We start from the raw sequence: 12,265 nt of genomic DNA, 5'->3' as shown, positions 1-12,265 counted from the left end.
CGCTTTGCAGCCTGGTGTGCAGACTGACGCCACAGTCAAAAAGTTCTCCATTTCAAGAACGTGTGCTGCCCCTCCCTCCCTGCCACTGGCTAGTCCTGCTTCCCCGAACCAGCCTCCTCACCGCTTCCTCCCCTGTCATTTCATGTGGCTGCCTCGTGTTGCCCGCGCCTGCTGTGCCAATATAGTTTTTGTTCTTATTTTTGTTTTTGCTCTGTGTATGTTTTGGTTTCATTTGGGGGTTGCTTTTGATGATTTACTTTGTTTGGTGTTCTGTCTTCCCTCGCCTGGCTGTGCGGCTGCCTGGCCCACTGCTTGCCGCCTCCATAGATCCCCGTTGCGCAGCCCTCTGTCATGGACGACATTGAGGTGTGGCTCAGGACGGACCTGGTGAGACTCGACTTTTCTCTTTCAAGTGGTGGGGTGTGGCAAGGACAGGCCTGGGGACGACCTGAGGGGGCTGCTTCCCCAGGGGTTGGTGGAGGAGGGAGGCAAGGGCAGGTGTGGCTCCTGCAGTCCCCGGAGCCCTGGAGCGTCACAGCTGGCCTTCCCCCCACCCCTGTGGCCAGCGGAAGCCCCGTGAGCCCAGCCCCTTAGCCCGCTGATGGCGAGGCGGAGCTGGGGTGCAGCTAGTTCCAGCTAGCTCCACAACACATGCTTACGTTTCCCCAGTCACTTTTCAATTTCAGTTGTGTGTGTGTGCTTGGGTTCTTTTGGTTTTTGTTTTCTTTCTGTTTTGTTTTTTGTTAGAGGGTCTGTTTTTGCGGGGGAGTTTGTTTTTTGCTTTTCATTTCTTTCAACTGTGACATACACACAGGAAGAATGGGGTGTTAAATCCACTGTTGTCTCCCTCCCCTGGTATCTTCTGTCTTGAATTTAAGAGAACCCCTGCCCCGGAGACCATTGTCTTTGTGCCCAGAGATGGGGCAGGGGTTGAGGGCGTGTGCGTCTGCCCGTGCGGCCGGCCCTGAGGAAGGCCGGTGTCAGGGCTGGCCGGTCCTCCCCTCCTTACAGAGAGCACTTTTACTCTCAGCCACCTGCGCTGCGGGTGAGTGGGCACTGTGGGCTGACGACTGGTGAAGAAATGCTCTCTGGAAGGGAAAGGGGCTTGCCGAAGGTCATGGGCTGGGACTGGCTGGATTCTTCCCCAGACCTGCAGATACCTCGTCTCTTGTTCCTAGCTGCCTCCTCAGAGTCTGGAAGTCCTTGAATCACAGGGCCAAGCTGGCCTAGCTGGCTGTGAGCTGCCTGTGGCCCCCACACACAAAGAGGGCAGACCTGAGATAGGGCTTCCCACTGCTTGGGGCCACCTCCCTGGAGGGCCAGGTTTCCCAGCAACATTGTTGGCCACCCAGGTGCCATGTCATGGGAGGAAGAAAGTGCCCCATTATGCCTTTACCAAGGGAGTGCCAGGAAAAGAGAGAGCTCCTCTCACAGCAGCAAAGCAGGAGGGGCCAAGGCCCTCATTCCCCAAGGGGTAGGTGCCCCAAGGTCCAGAAAGCTGGAGAGACCTGTCTGGGAGGGCTGCGGAGCAGGCCAGCTGCAGAACAAGGAAGGAAGCCTGGTCTCCTGCTCAACCCAGGGCCCCGTCCGCATCCCCTCTGGCTCTCTTCTCGTCGCTGGCAGTGGAGTGGGTTCTCAGTGGCCACCGTGTTCTCCCACCAAAACCAAGTCTGACCCCCTCTTGTTATTAAGAGGAGACAAAGCCTCCAGGGCTCCTCAGGAATGGTAGCAGATGATAGAATCTGGGCCACAGGACAAAGCTGGCGCAACTCCTACACGGCCACAGGACATGGCTCCCAGCCAGACTGCTCCTCGGCCAGGCGCTGCCTGGTGTCAGGCCCTGTGCTGTGGCTTCATGGCTCTGGCCCTTCCAGGCTTTCTGTGTTCCCCAGCTATTGGCATGGACAGTGACTTCCGGAAGCCTGCGGCTGGCTGTGAAGCAGTGCTGAGTGGCGGAGCTCCTGGGGGGCTGTGAGTGTGTCTCGTGGCCCCTCTGGGAGAGATGGGTAGGCACAGGCCTCCCATGGTCCTGCCTCCCAGCTCAGCCCAAACAGCCAACTTGCACCTTTTTCTGGATTTTTCTTTTGGGCCCTTCTGGAGGATCAAAACCTAGAACCTTCTTAAGTGGTTTTTGCTTTTGCTTTCTAAAAAACAGCTTGTGTTTCTCAAATAAGATAAGCAGTTCCTGACTATTACGGAACTCGGGATGGGGAGCCAGGCTGCGGGGGTAGGGGCGGGCTGGTGGGGTCCTGATGGGCTCTCTCTGCTCCTCCCACAGAAAGGCGATGACCTGGAAGAGGGCGTCACCAGTGAAGGTACGGCAGCTGGCCATGGCTTCCCAGCACCCCACCTGCTGGCTGCTCTCTCCCAGGCTCTGGGGTGCACAGGGGCTGGCACTCCCACAGCTGGGTGCTGTCTGGTACCTGGCCTAAGCTGGGCCTCTGGGCAGGTGCTTTTTGACTGTCCCCTCCTAGCCTCATGCGGGTGAGGGAAGTGTCACAGAGCAGGTGCATACTGCCATCCTGTGTCTGCATGACCCCAAAACCTGTGCTCCTAACCAGTTTGCCCCACCCCCAAATGCTCAATCCGGCCGAGGCCAGACCTGTGCTGTGCAGTCCACAGGGCACATGGGGACCTCCCCTGGCCTGGCGTCCTGTGGCCTCCCTCCAGGGGACCAGCTGTATGGGCTGTGTGGGGAGGTCCCCATCATAGTCCCTGCACCCCCCTCCCTCTCTCGCCTCGTTCCCCTTCCATTGTGCCCTGTGCCTCCCCTTGGCCCACCAGCCTTCACTCTGCATGGGCTCCTCACTCAGCCTGAACACCTGGTCAGGCCCCCTGCAGGCACAGGACCCTGCTTTCCAGCTGTGGGGGGAGGGGGGTTCCCTGCCAAGGTTAAGTAGGGCCACCCCTCCAGCTCTCCCTGCCCTGCTTCCAGTGCTGACTAGCAGAGTGGAAAAGCTCCCCAGTTGCAGGGGACAGGAATGTAAGTGTCCTTGTCCCCCACACCCACTCACAGCTGGGAGTTAGTTCCCTGCTCATCTGGAGGCAGAGTCCGAGATCCAGGCCAGGCCCCAGGCAGCAGCATGCCCAGAGGCACTCCGGCTCTGGCTGCTTGGTTCCCTGTCACTCCCTGGCAGGTGGCCCAGACCAGTGAGCCAGGGCAGGCACTCATGCTGGGGTGACCCTGTGGGCACAAGTGAGTGGCACTCTGTGGAGAGCAGGTAGGACGAGGCTGTTTGAGCCTCAATATGGGCCTGGCCCTCCACCAATCATGGCTCCTGCCTTGGTTTTGTATTGCAGAGTTTGATAAATTCCTTGAAGAGAGAGCCAAAGCTGCTGAAATGGTTCCCAACCTCCCCTCACCCCCTGTGGAGGCCCCAGCCCCGGCCTCCAACGCCCCCGGCCGAAAGAAGTCTGAGCGATCAGAGGACGCCCTCTTCGCCCTGTGAGCTGGTCTGCGGTTTGGCTCGGCAGATGGCAGGTCCCTCTTGTCTCTAGCCACTGGCACCTCCTCCTGTCCCCAGCCCCCACAAGGCCCTATGGCCCTGCACTGCTGTCTCCATGGAAATGCCGCTGTATTTGCTTCCAGGCCTCCCACTGGTCAGGACAGCTTTAGCCACCTTTTCTCTAGGTGGTAGGTGGTGGGACAGTATCGCTGTGGCTGGGGGGGCCCCTCCCACCCACAGGCCCCCTCTGCTCATGGTCCCTTCCAGGAGAATCAGGCAGTAGGGCCCAGCCTCAGGCAAGGTCACCTGCCCACAGAGAAGGGGGTCAGACCCTGGCCTCTTCCTCCATATGCCCCTGCCCCTTCCCTGGCTCAAGGTCTCAGGCTGGCCTGCTCTCCCTGCCCCTCTGTTTCAGAAAGGGCTTGTCTGCACCTGCAGGCTCCATCTCCCTTCTGGGCATGTGTCACCAGGTGACACGTGGTATGCTTTGCACTTTAGAAGGCTCTGTGGGGTGCCTCTGCATGACGGCTCTCCTCTTGAACCTCTCTTTGGGACTCAGTAGCTGAGCCTGGGACCAGTGGCCCCTGTGGCCCCGCACATTGCTGGCGTCGGGGGAGGGCAGGCCTGCCGATTAGCGAACACTACCGAAAACCAAACTGCCCACACTACATGCTCCCGCCCTCCACTGCCATCTGTGGAGGGCTGCCCAGGAGGCCTTGCTCTGTGAGTTTGTGAGCATGCTGTGCAGGGGGCTTCAGCCTGGTCCGTGGCAGCCTCCGAGCCACTGCCTGTGGGGCCCAACCGCAGACAACTTTGTGCCATGCTTGGATCCAAAGCAAAACTAAGGTCCCTGTTCTCCTTGGCATGGGCCTGGGACTTCTCCACAGGCTGTTCTGGCATCCTGACCTCCTCCCACCCCAGGTACCCCAAGGCCGCAGATTTATATTCTCTCTCCAAGCCAACCGAGACGGCTGACAGCCTGGGTTCGCCAGGGCCCGTGACACCTGCTCCCATCCTGAGCCCTGGCTGCCATGTCTCTGGCTGTAGGCGAGGTGCTCTGGGCTCAGCCCAAGCCAGCTTCCGCCTGACTCCTCCCTGTGCTGCTGCTGCTGCTGCTGCTGCTGCTGCCGCCGCCGCCCCAAAACAAACAGGCTGTGCAGCAGCTCTGCACCATCCCGTGGTCTCTGGGACCCAGGCTGGTGCTCCGGCCTGCACTGCCCAGGTGTCAGGGGCAGGCCGGGCCAGGCTGCACGTGCTCCCGCTCCACCACAAGGTCAGCCTTTCCCGCCTAGTGGCCATGCGGGAGGAGGAGCTAGGCTAATGCAGGTGAGTGCTGCGGGCTCTGGAGAGGAGGTCAGCCAGCCAAGGGCCGAGACCACCATGCTGAACCCCCGTGGGAGCAGTTCTGGTGGCAGCAAGGTGCTGCGCGCCCCAGAGCCCCAGGCCCAGCCTAGCACCATGGCAGCTTCCTCCTGAAAGGAGGCTTTGGGATCCGGCTGGGGGTCCATCTGGCAGGACCAGCTAGAGACGTCACGCTGCAGGTCCTCAGAGGATACCCAGGGAGCAGCCGGGAGCTCTGCCAGCCATCCACTCTCCCTCGCCCTGGCCCTGGCCAGCCCACACCTCTCCTCACGTTCCCTGAGGACAGAGGCCCTGAGGCCAGTCTGGGCATTAACATGTCTGAAGTCCGAAGGCTTGACCTGAGCTTCAGAGAAGGTGGCTGGGGTGGCAGTCATACCCAGCAACCCCAGGGAGCATCCCCAGCCTTTTCTTGCTGATGGTCAGGGCTCACCTTTTCCAGTGTGCCAGCCCGTTGCTGTGGGCAGCCGGGCATCAGGTGGGCAGTCCTGCAGGAGCCGCAGCCCCACGGCAGCCATCCAGTGTGCTGCAACAGAAGAGCCAGCCTCCACCTCTTGTGGGAGAGGAAGTCTTCACAGACCAGAGTCTGAGGGGAGAGCAGGCTCCTGGCACCAATTGCAGCCGAAGCCTGCTTCTGCCTTGGGAGACCCCAGCACAGCTGCTTCTAATGCATACCCGCTATCCAGAGCTGCCCCCAGCTCCGCTGGGTAGCAGGGCTTGGTGGACTCCTGCGGGCTGGCAAGAAGGCATTGCTCCATACACAGTAGTGTCACCTGCCTTCCCAGCCTGGAGCCACCCCTCCTGCTTACATGTCACCTCCAGAGGCAGTCTGCCCCTACACTGAAGCAGGTGATGCATGCTTGAGGCCTGCACAGGAAGCACGGATAGGCCCAGGTGCCAGCGAGGGAGAGGGTGCCACTCAGCCCTTCCTGTCCTGAGGCCATAGGCTCCCTGGACTAAGTCCCCTCCATATTCCATCTGGGAGCAGAGCCCCCTAGGAGAGTGGGGCCCTCCCAAGCTACCAGCCTCTCCACAAGTGTTAGAAATCACAGATAAAGTGTGTACTTAATGACACTAAGTTATTTCTGCAATTCCTTATAAGCACTAATTATACCTGATTATAGGTTAAAGTATTTATTTTGTCAAAATATTTTGTTGGGGACATGTTTAACCTTTTGTGTGTTCATTGTGTGCTGAGATGTGGAACCTAACCATTTCCCCCGCCGGCCTTTCTGGAGGTGGGCTGAAGGGACGGCGTGAGGTGCAGCCTGACCCAGGGCCCTGGTGGGCCTTTGGCCAGAGTGTCCCTGCCCAGGATCCCAGGCACCCAGCAGGGACATCAGCTGTCATCGGCATGCATAGGGTGAGGGGGTTTGGAGCTAAGAGGGCTTGTTGCTGGACTGGGCTGGGGAGAGGGAGGGGAGTGGTCGTCTTGCCTGCCCTCCTGTCATCAGCCTCACAGTTATGAGCCCGCAGTATGAGTGGCCGTGCTGCCTGCTCTGGCTTATAACCCTTCCCTTGCTTACTGGGGTCCATAGCAAGAGGTCCTAGGAGGTGTGGGACCTGTACTGTCACTCAGCCCCTCAACTGGAAGAGTGGCAGCGAGGTCTCTTGTGGCCACTGGAGAGCTGCAGACACTGACTTCTCTGGGGTCACTGGGGCAGATGCCGCCTGCTGCCCCCATTCTTGCTCCTCCTCTTCCTGCCTCCACTTCCCTAGTTCACCTCTCCAGACAGTGCTAACTCAGTCCAGCCCAGCGTGAAGGGGGGAGGTTCCAGGGAGCTGAGGGCCAGCCAGAGAAAGGTGCCCCAAAGAGCACTGGGCTGGCAGCCTGACCTCATGCAGCCTACTGTCTGTCCCCTGTGAGGACCAGGGCTCCTCTTCCCTGTTCACCCACAGAGGGAACAGCCAGCTTCATCATCCATGGCTAAGGGTATGTGTACCCGGAAGATGCCCCCGTGGTACCCTACTCTCCCAGTGCCTTGCCTGCCTGTGGGGCCCAAGCCAGTCTTCCCCTGTAGCACCGCCCACCCACCCCGACAACTGTCAGCCCCGGGGTCACACTGCGTCTTTCCTGGAAAACCTCCAGGCTCTCCTGGGAAAAGGAGGATAGATGTTTATTTCCTAAAGTTTGCAATTCATTTGTGAGGGTTCTCAGGATTGTTGGGGACTGTTGAGGAAAGGAATGCGTTGAATCTGTTGTTCACTCATCCCCGAGGTCTGGTGTTTCATCACTGTCGTGTGTTTCTGCAGGCAGAGCCAGCTCTGGAGGGCAGGTCAGTGCACCTGAGGCTCAGCACAACACCAGAGCACCCGCCCACCCTCTGGCTCTCCTTCCAGATAGTGTCTCTTGAGTTTGGGTTCTTGCATGTAAAGTGTTCCACAATAAACAAACAAACAGCTGGTTCCTCTGTGATCTCTGGAGTGGGCTGTGATCATCCAGGGACTGACCGGACCGACCACCCGTCTTCTTTCAGTGGGAGCCGCCACTGGTCCCCGATGGTGGGGCAGTCTGGGAAGCCCACTGCAGGCCTCCCCGCAAGGCCCAGCTGCAAGGGGCATCGGGCTGGAGGAAAGTCCCCACGCTTGGGACAGCCCAGTTTGGGAGCGCTGGTCGCAGCAGGCGTTAAAGCCAGCACAGCTGCCTGGGACCTCCAGACGGAGGCCCTCGCCCTGTGTCTAGTCCTGGTCCCAGTGTGTGCTGGGCACTCCTCCCCACCCGGGGGGATCTGACACTTTGAGCAAGCAGGCCTGAGATGCCACCACAGCTGGGCTTCCTGAACTTGGCTGGGCCTTTGAATCTTCCACAGAAATTGTGTTGGGTGCTCGCTTTGACAGCTGCCACTCCAAGTGCCCGCCCCCCACCCCGTCAGTAACAGCTTCACTGAGATGTAATTCACATGGCATATAGTTCACTAGTCTAAAGTACTTTCCAGTGCCTGCAGAATTGTGCAGTGACTTTAGAGCATTTTCATCATCCCCAAAGAAGGCTCTACTCTGGAACAGTCACTCCCACTGCCCCCACCCACCCCATCCCCTCTCCCTTTCAAGAAGGCCCCTCCTGTGCCTGGAACGGCACCCTGGGCACAGCTGCCAGGCGGTGTCCTTCGGAAGCCAGCTCCGCACGCCCTGCGGGGGCAGGGGCTATGGAAGCCATGAGGTGCCTATCCCTTTTAATCTCTTTACCTCCCTGGGTTGGAGGATGGACCTCAAGTGGGGTAGATTCATTAAGTACACAGGTGAACCTGGGATCGATGCAGAGGCATCTGCTCAGCCTCTCATGCACAGGTAAAGAAGTGAGGTCTGAAAAGAGCCGTACACTTGCCTAGGGTCACATGGAGGAATGGGCATGAAGGGCACCGTCTCTGTGACCAGTGGTGTGGCCAACCACCTACTCTGAACCCCTGCTCCCCAGGGGTGGGTAGCTGAGGGGGAGCTGTCCTGCCTGATGGTAGGAGGCAGAGGGGGCAGAGTTAGAATGTCACACTGGGACAGCCCAGGCCAGAAGTGGCAGCACTGAGCTTGCTTCAGCCAGACGCCTGTCTGGGTTCCAGGGAGCTGCAGAGTCCCCACCCATTTCCAACCAGTCAGTGGGAGACTCGGACCCCCTCTGAAGCATGGAGACTGGCCAGCCCCAGGCCCTGTGAATAGAATGGAAGGTGTGCATCCTGAGCCCTTGCCGTGCCCTCAGCCCTGCTGAAGTACTGGGGGTGCCCAGAGGGGCCTGGGCTGTGCCCTGTTCCATGGAGAGGGAGCTGGACCTGAGACCCACCACACACTGGTGCTTTCAGCCCGAGTCCCTGAGAGCCCACTCTTGAGCTAGGAGAACAGGGGGCTCGGGCCTGGCTCAGTTCCCAGAATCAAGGGCACCCTGCAGCCAGAAGCACTGGTGCCCTTTCTGGGGCAGCAGAAGGGAGGCTGGGGAAGCAGGAGGTTGCAGACCACAGGCGAGGGAGGGTGACCATGCAACTGACCCTACCCAACCAGCCAGTCTCCAGGGAGGGCCTCCAGAGCCCTGGCGAGCACTCACGGAGATGTATCTTCCCCATACAGTAGCAGCTGTCCCTTCAAAGGAGGGGTTTGTGGAGGAGGTTTGGGAAGAGTAAAGTTGAACAGTGTCAGCTCCTCTCTGTCCCAGATGATGATAGTATGTAACCATGACTCCTCATTTATGTAAGGCACATTGGAACTCTTGGCTGTGGCACAAACAGGTTTGATTTCACCACCAAGAGGAATTCACTGGCACGTGGAACTGAGAAGTTCAGGTGGTTCAGCATCAAGGACAGCTGGACGCAGGTGCACAGGGGCCTGGTCAGGAACTGGTTCCTCTCTGGCTTTGCTGATCCATGTGGCTGCCTGAATTGCCCACAGCTCCAGCCTGTCTCTCTCCCAGGAGTTTCAGCAGGAGCCCCAGAGCCACCCCCACCCCCAAACCAGACATTTTGCAGAGGCAGGAGGAACTCTGGGGAGGCACAAACAATCCGTGGTCAGTGCACACCCAGGGCACTCCGCCCCCACCCCCATGCTCCCTCCAGGCCACCTGCTATGCCCCACTCGTGGAGCTCTCAGCTGACCCCAGAGAGGCAGTGTGGGTCCTGCCTGCTGCCCCCCTGGAAGCACTGAGGAGCCTTTTCTAACCTGCATCTTTTGTAAAGGAAAGGGTCTCTTTTGAGTCCCCAGGGGGTAGGGCAGGCAGGACCAGAGGTCAACAGGCATGAGTAATCCAGAAATTCCAGCTTATTTCAGAGGACTCCCTACCCATTCTTGCTGGGTGGCCCCCCAAGAGCCCCAGCCTGGACCTCCAAGCCCAGGCCCCCAACCCTGGGTCCCCAGGCTCCAGGGAGCACAGTCTCCCTTTCAGCACTAGGGAGTCAATTGCATGTTTCTGGGGACAAAGTGAACTCCATCTGGGGCCATCTCCTCTCCACCCCCCCCCCCCCACACACACACACTCCCTCTGAGAGCACCCACTGCAGGTCCCTGAGCAAGTCACAACCCTCTGCCGTCTTTCCTTTCCTGACCTGTCAAAGCGAACCACAGGTGGTAAATCCACTGCCCACACTCAACTTGTAACAAGGGAAGTGGACTAGGTGTGAGGCCCAGGACTGCAGGAGAGCTCACAGCCCTGGCTGGCTGAAAGGGTGCCCAGTTACAGAGCCCAGTGTCACTGGTGAAGCCTACGCTGGACAGTTACCTCCAGATCAGGACTCATGTATAGCTGGGTTCAGCCTGTGACACCTGGGGTCCCCATTCACTCTCCCTGCCACCAACTCGACCCAGCCCATTCTGGGGGTCCCCCTAGGTCTATACCTGGCCTCTCCGCAAATAGCCAGTTAGTTCCCCAGGGGACAGATGTCCCCTTCACTTGTCACATGGGTGACCCTCACTCCACACTGTGGAGGCAGCTTTGGGCTTCGAGCAACTCTGTGGAGGGTCTAGTGAGTGACTCATGATAACCCTGGAGATGACCCGGAAAGGATTGGAGCTAGGAATAACTCATCCAGTGCACAGCAGAGACCAATACAGAATGAAAATACAGAATCATCCATGTCAATGGCCACCTGGTTCCATTACATCCAGATGGAAAAGGGAGAGAAGGGGAACCCAGCCAGGGCTCCAGGTATCTCCATGCTTTGGCCCCCTTGGCCATAACCTGGATAGGTCTGGCTTAGCTACTGCAGAAGTGTAAGTGGAAGGTGGCGGGTCCTCCAGGGGTTTCAGTGGCCTCCTAGGCTATGCCCAGGGCAGCTAGGCCCAGCTCCACCGATAGTGGGCAGGGCTCAGCACAAGTGGCCTTGGAGAGCCCCTGCTGGCTCTGGACACCTGCCCTGAATGGCTTGGAACTCACAAAAGATGCTTCTCATCTCTAAGATGCTCAGAAACAACTGGGGAAGGAAGGGGGAAGATGTACCCCCTTCATCTCACAGTCAGCAAAACCAAAGTCATGCAGGGAGGGCCCCAGCTTTTTGACCACATCCCTAAGGGTGAGGGCCTTGGAGTAGAGGGTGGGGCTGCCTGGGTCAGCCCTGTCTGGGTGTCCAGGACATACCTGGTGGCAATCCCAACCAGGTGTTGGGCCTGGAAGCTCTGCTGAGAAAGCAGGCCGAGCTGGCTCCAGACCCTGCCAGCCCAGCCTGTGCCACGGCCCCTCCCCACCACCCAGGTCGAAGAGGCACAAGGCATGTGACCCAGGGCCTGGCTTCCAGGAGTTTCTTGATGACGCCATGTCACCCCACTCCGGGCAGGGACACTACTGGCTGTGCCAGGGCCTTTGGGGCGAGGCTTGTCTGGCTCTGTCCCCAATTTCCCCTGGGTCTCCAGCAGCTGCCCTGCCCCGGACTGCTGAGTGGCAAGCCAGCCCATCTCCCTGGGCAAGTCGTTTCACCTCCCCCACCTCAGTTTCCTCATCTGTAAGATGGGAATGACAACAGCTCAGTCCTTCTATGGCTGTTGGGAGGACTGGATGGGTTAATGTGGGAAAGCACCCAGTGACTGTGCCAAGCGCAGGCACAGCCAGCAGCATCACTGTCACCCAGGCTGGGCCCCGCCCCTCCCAGGCACACCAGGACAGAGTGGTCCACTACTACAGTGCCCTGGCACCTGTTACTTTGGTGAGTTCAGCTCTCTCAGCCAAGAGAGGCCTGATGAGCTTGTGTGGGAGTCTCAGAATCCTTGACGGGGAGGAGCCACCCCTCGAAGAGAAGCAGGTTCCCCTGATGAACAGCAGCTCCCAGCCCGACGTTCCCCCTCATCACTTTGAGGACTGCCCTGGGAATCCCAGGCTGTGGAACAAAGTTTTGTATTCTTGGTGGTAAAGATTTAACACTCCCTTGCCCATCCCCTACCTATGCCACGTGTAAAGAGGCTCCTGCCAGGCCTCAGTTTCAATGGATGTTTCTAGTCTGGGCTTTAGGTCTCCTGTTAACCTCACCTTACCCTTTCCCCTAACTCCTGCAGTAAGGCATGCATATTGAGCCATGCTCTACATGCGTAGTAAACTCATTAAAAGGACAGTGACTGCAACATGCCCTGCCTGCCTCTGCAGAGTGATTGTAGGGAGAGTTATTCCCATTTTAGCGGAGACTCAAAAAGGTGAAGTGTGGCTCCAGGCTACACAGTAAATTGGTGAAAAAGCAGACTTGCTTCCTGACTGTGAAGAAGGTGTTCTTTGGGCTCACTCCTCAGCCCCTCCCTCCCCACACCCCTCCTCACTCCTCTCTGGGAAGGGCTGTTAGAATTCTTCAGGGAAGTCACCATATTGCCAAGGTCTCCTGGGGGGCCAGGCCCTGGGTGGGATTCCTAAGCAGGGCCACTTCAGTAGGGAGGTGTGGAATCCCCCGTGGCTTCTGGCCACCCATGTTCTGGGTAGTTTTCCACAGCAGCCACTTCCAGGAGGGGAACAAAGAGAGCTCCAAGTCTGGGCTGAGCCTCAGGGGCTTGGGCCTTCAAGGCCTCTCTTG

At 58.8% G+C, this 12,265-nt stretch overlaps 1 protein-coding gene across 14 annotated transcripts in view; it reads left to right on the top strand.

Moving 5' to 3' along the window:
* Nucleotides 1-7,221, top strand: part of TOM1L2 (target of myb1 like 2 membrane trafficking protein) — a 121,770-nt gene extending 114,549 nt beyond the window's left edge. For 6 of the 14 annotated variants that reach the window (XM_036032870.1, XM_036032872.1, XM_036032869.1 and 3 more), the window contains 3 exons: nucleotides 328-387; nucleotides 2,279-2,315; nucleotides 3,301-7,221. In XM_036032870.1, the coding sequence (XP_035888763.1) occupies nucleotides 328-387; nucleotides 2,279-2,315; nucleotides 3,301-3,449 (246 nt within the window). In that variant the 3' untranslated portion in view covers nucleotides 3,450-7,221. The remainder of the gene's footprint in view (nucleotides 1-327; nucleotides 388-2,278; nucleotides 2,316-3,300) is intronic. The other 8 variants (XM_028534301.2, XM_028534303.2, XM_028534296.2 and 5 more) reach the window with 7 other exon arrangements.
* Nucleotides 7,222-12,265: the final 5,044 nt, after the last annotated feature.

Source organism: Phyllostomus discolor, chromosome 8 (genome assembly GCF_004126475.2).
Source record: "Phyllostomus discolor isolate MPI-MPIP mPhyDis1 chromosome 8, mPhyDis1.pri.v3, whole genome shotgun sequence".
NCBI classification, from domain to species: domain Eukaryota; kingdom Metazoa; phylum Chordata; class Mammalia; order Chiroptera; family Phyllostomidae; genus Phyllostomus; species Phyllostomus discolor.
The sequence above is the reverse complement of the archived record's forward strand: the minus strand, read 5'-3'. Positions and strand labels throughout refer to the sequence as shown.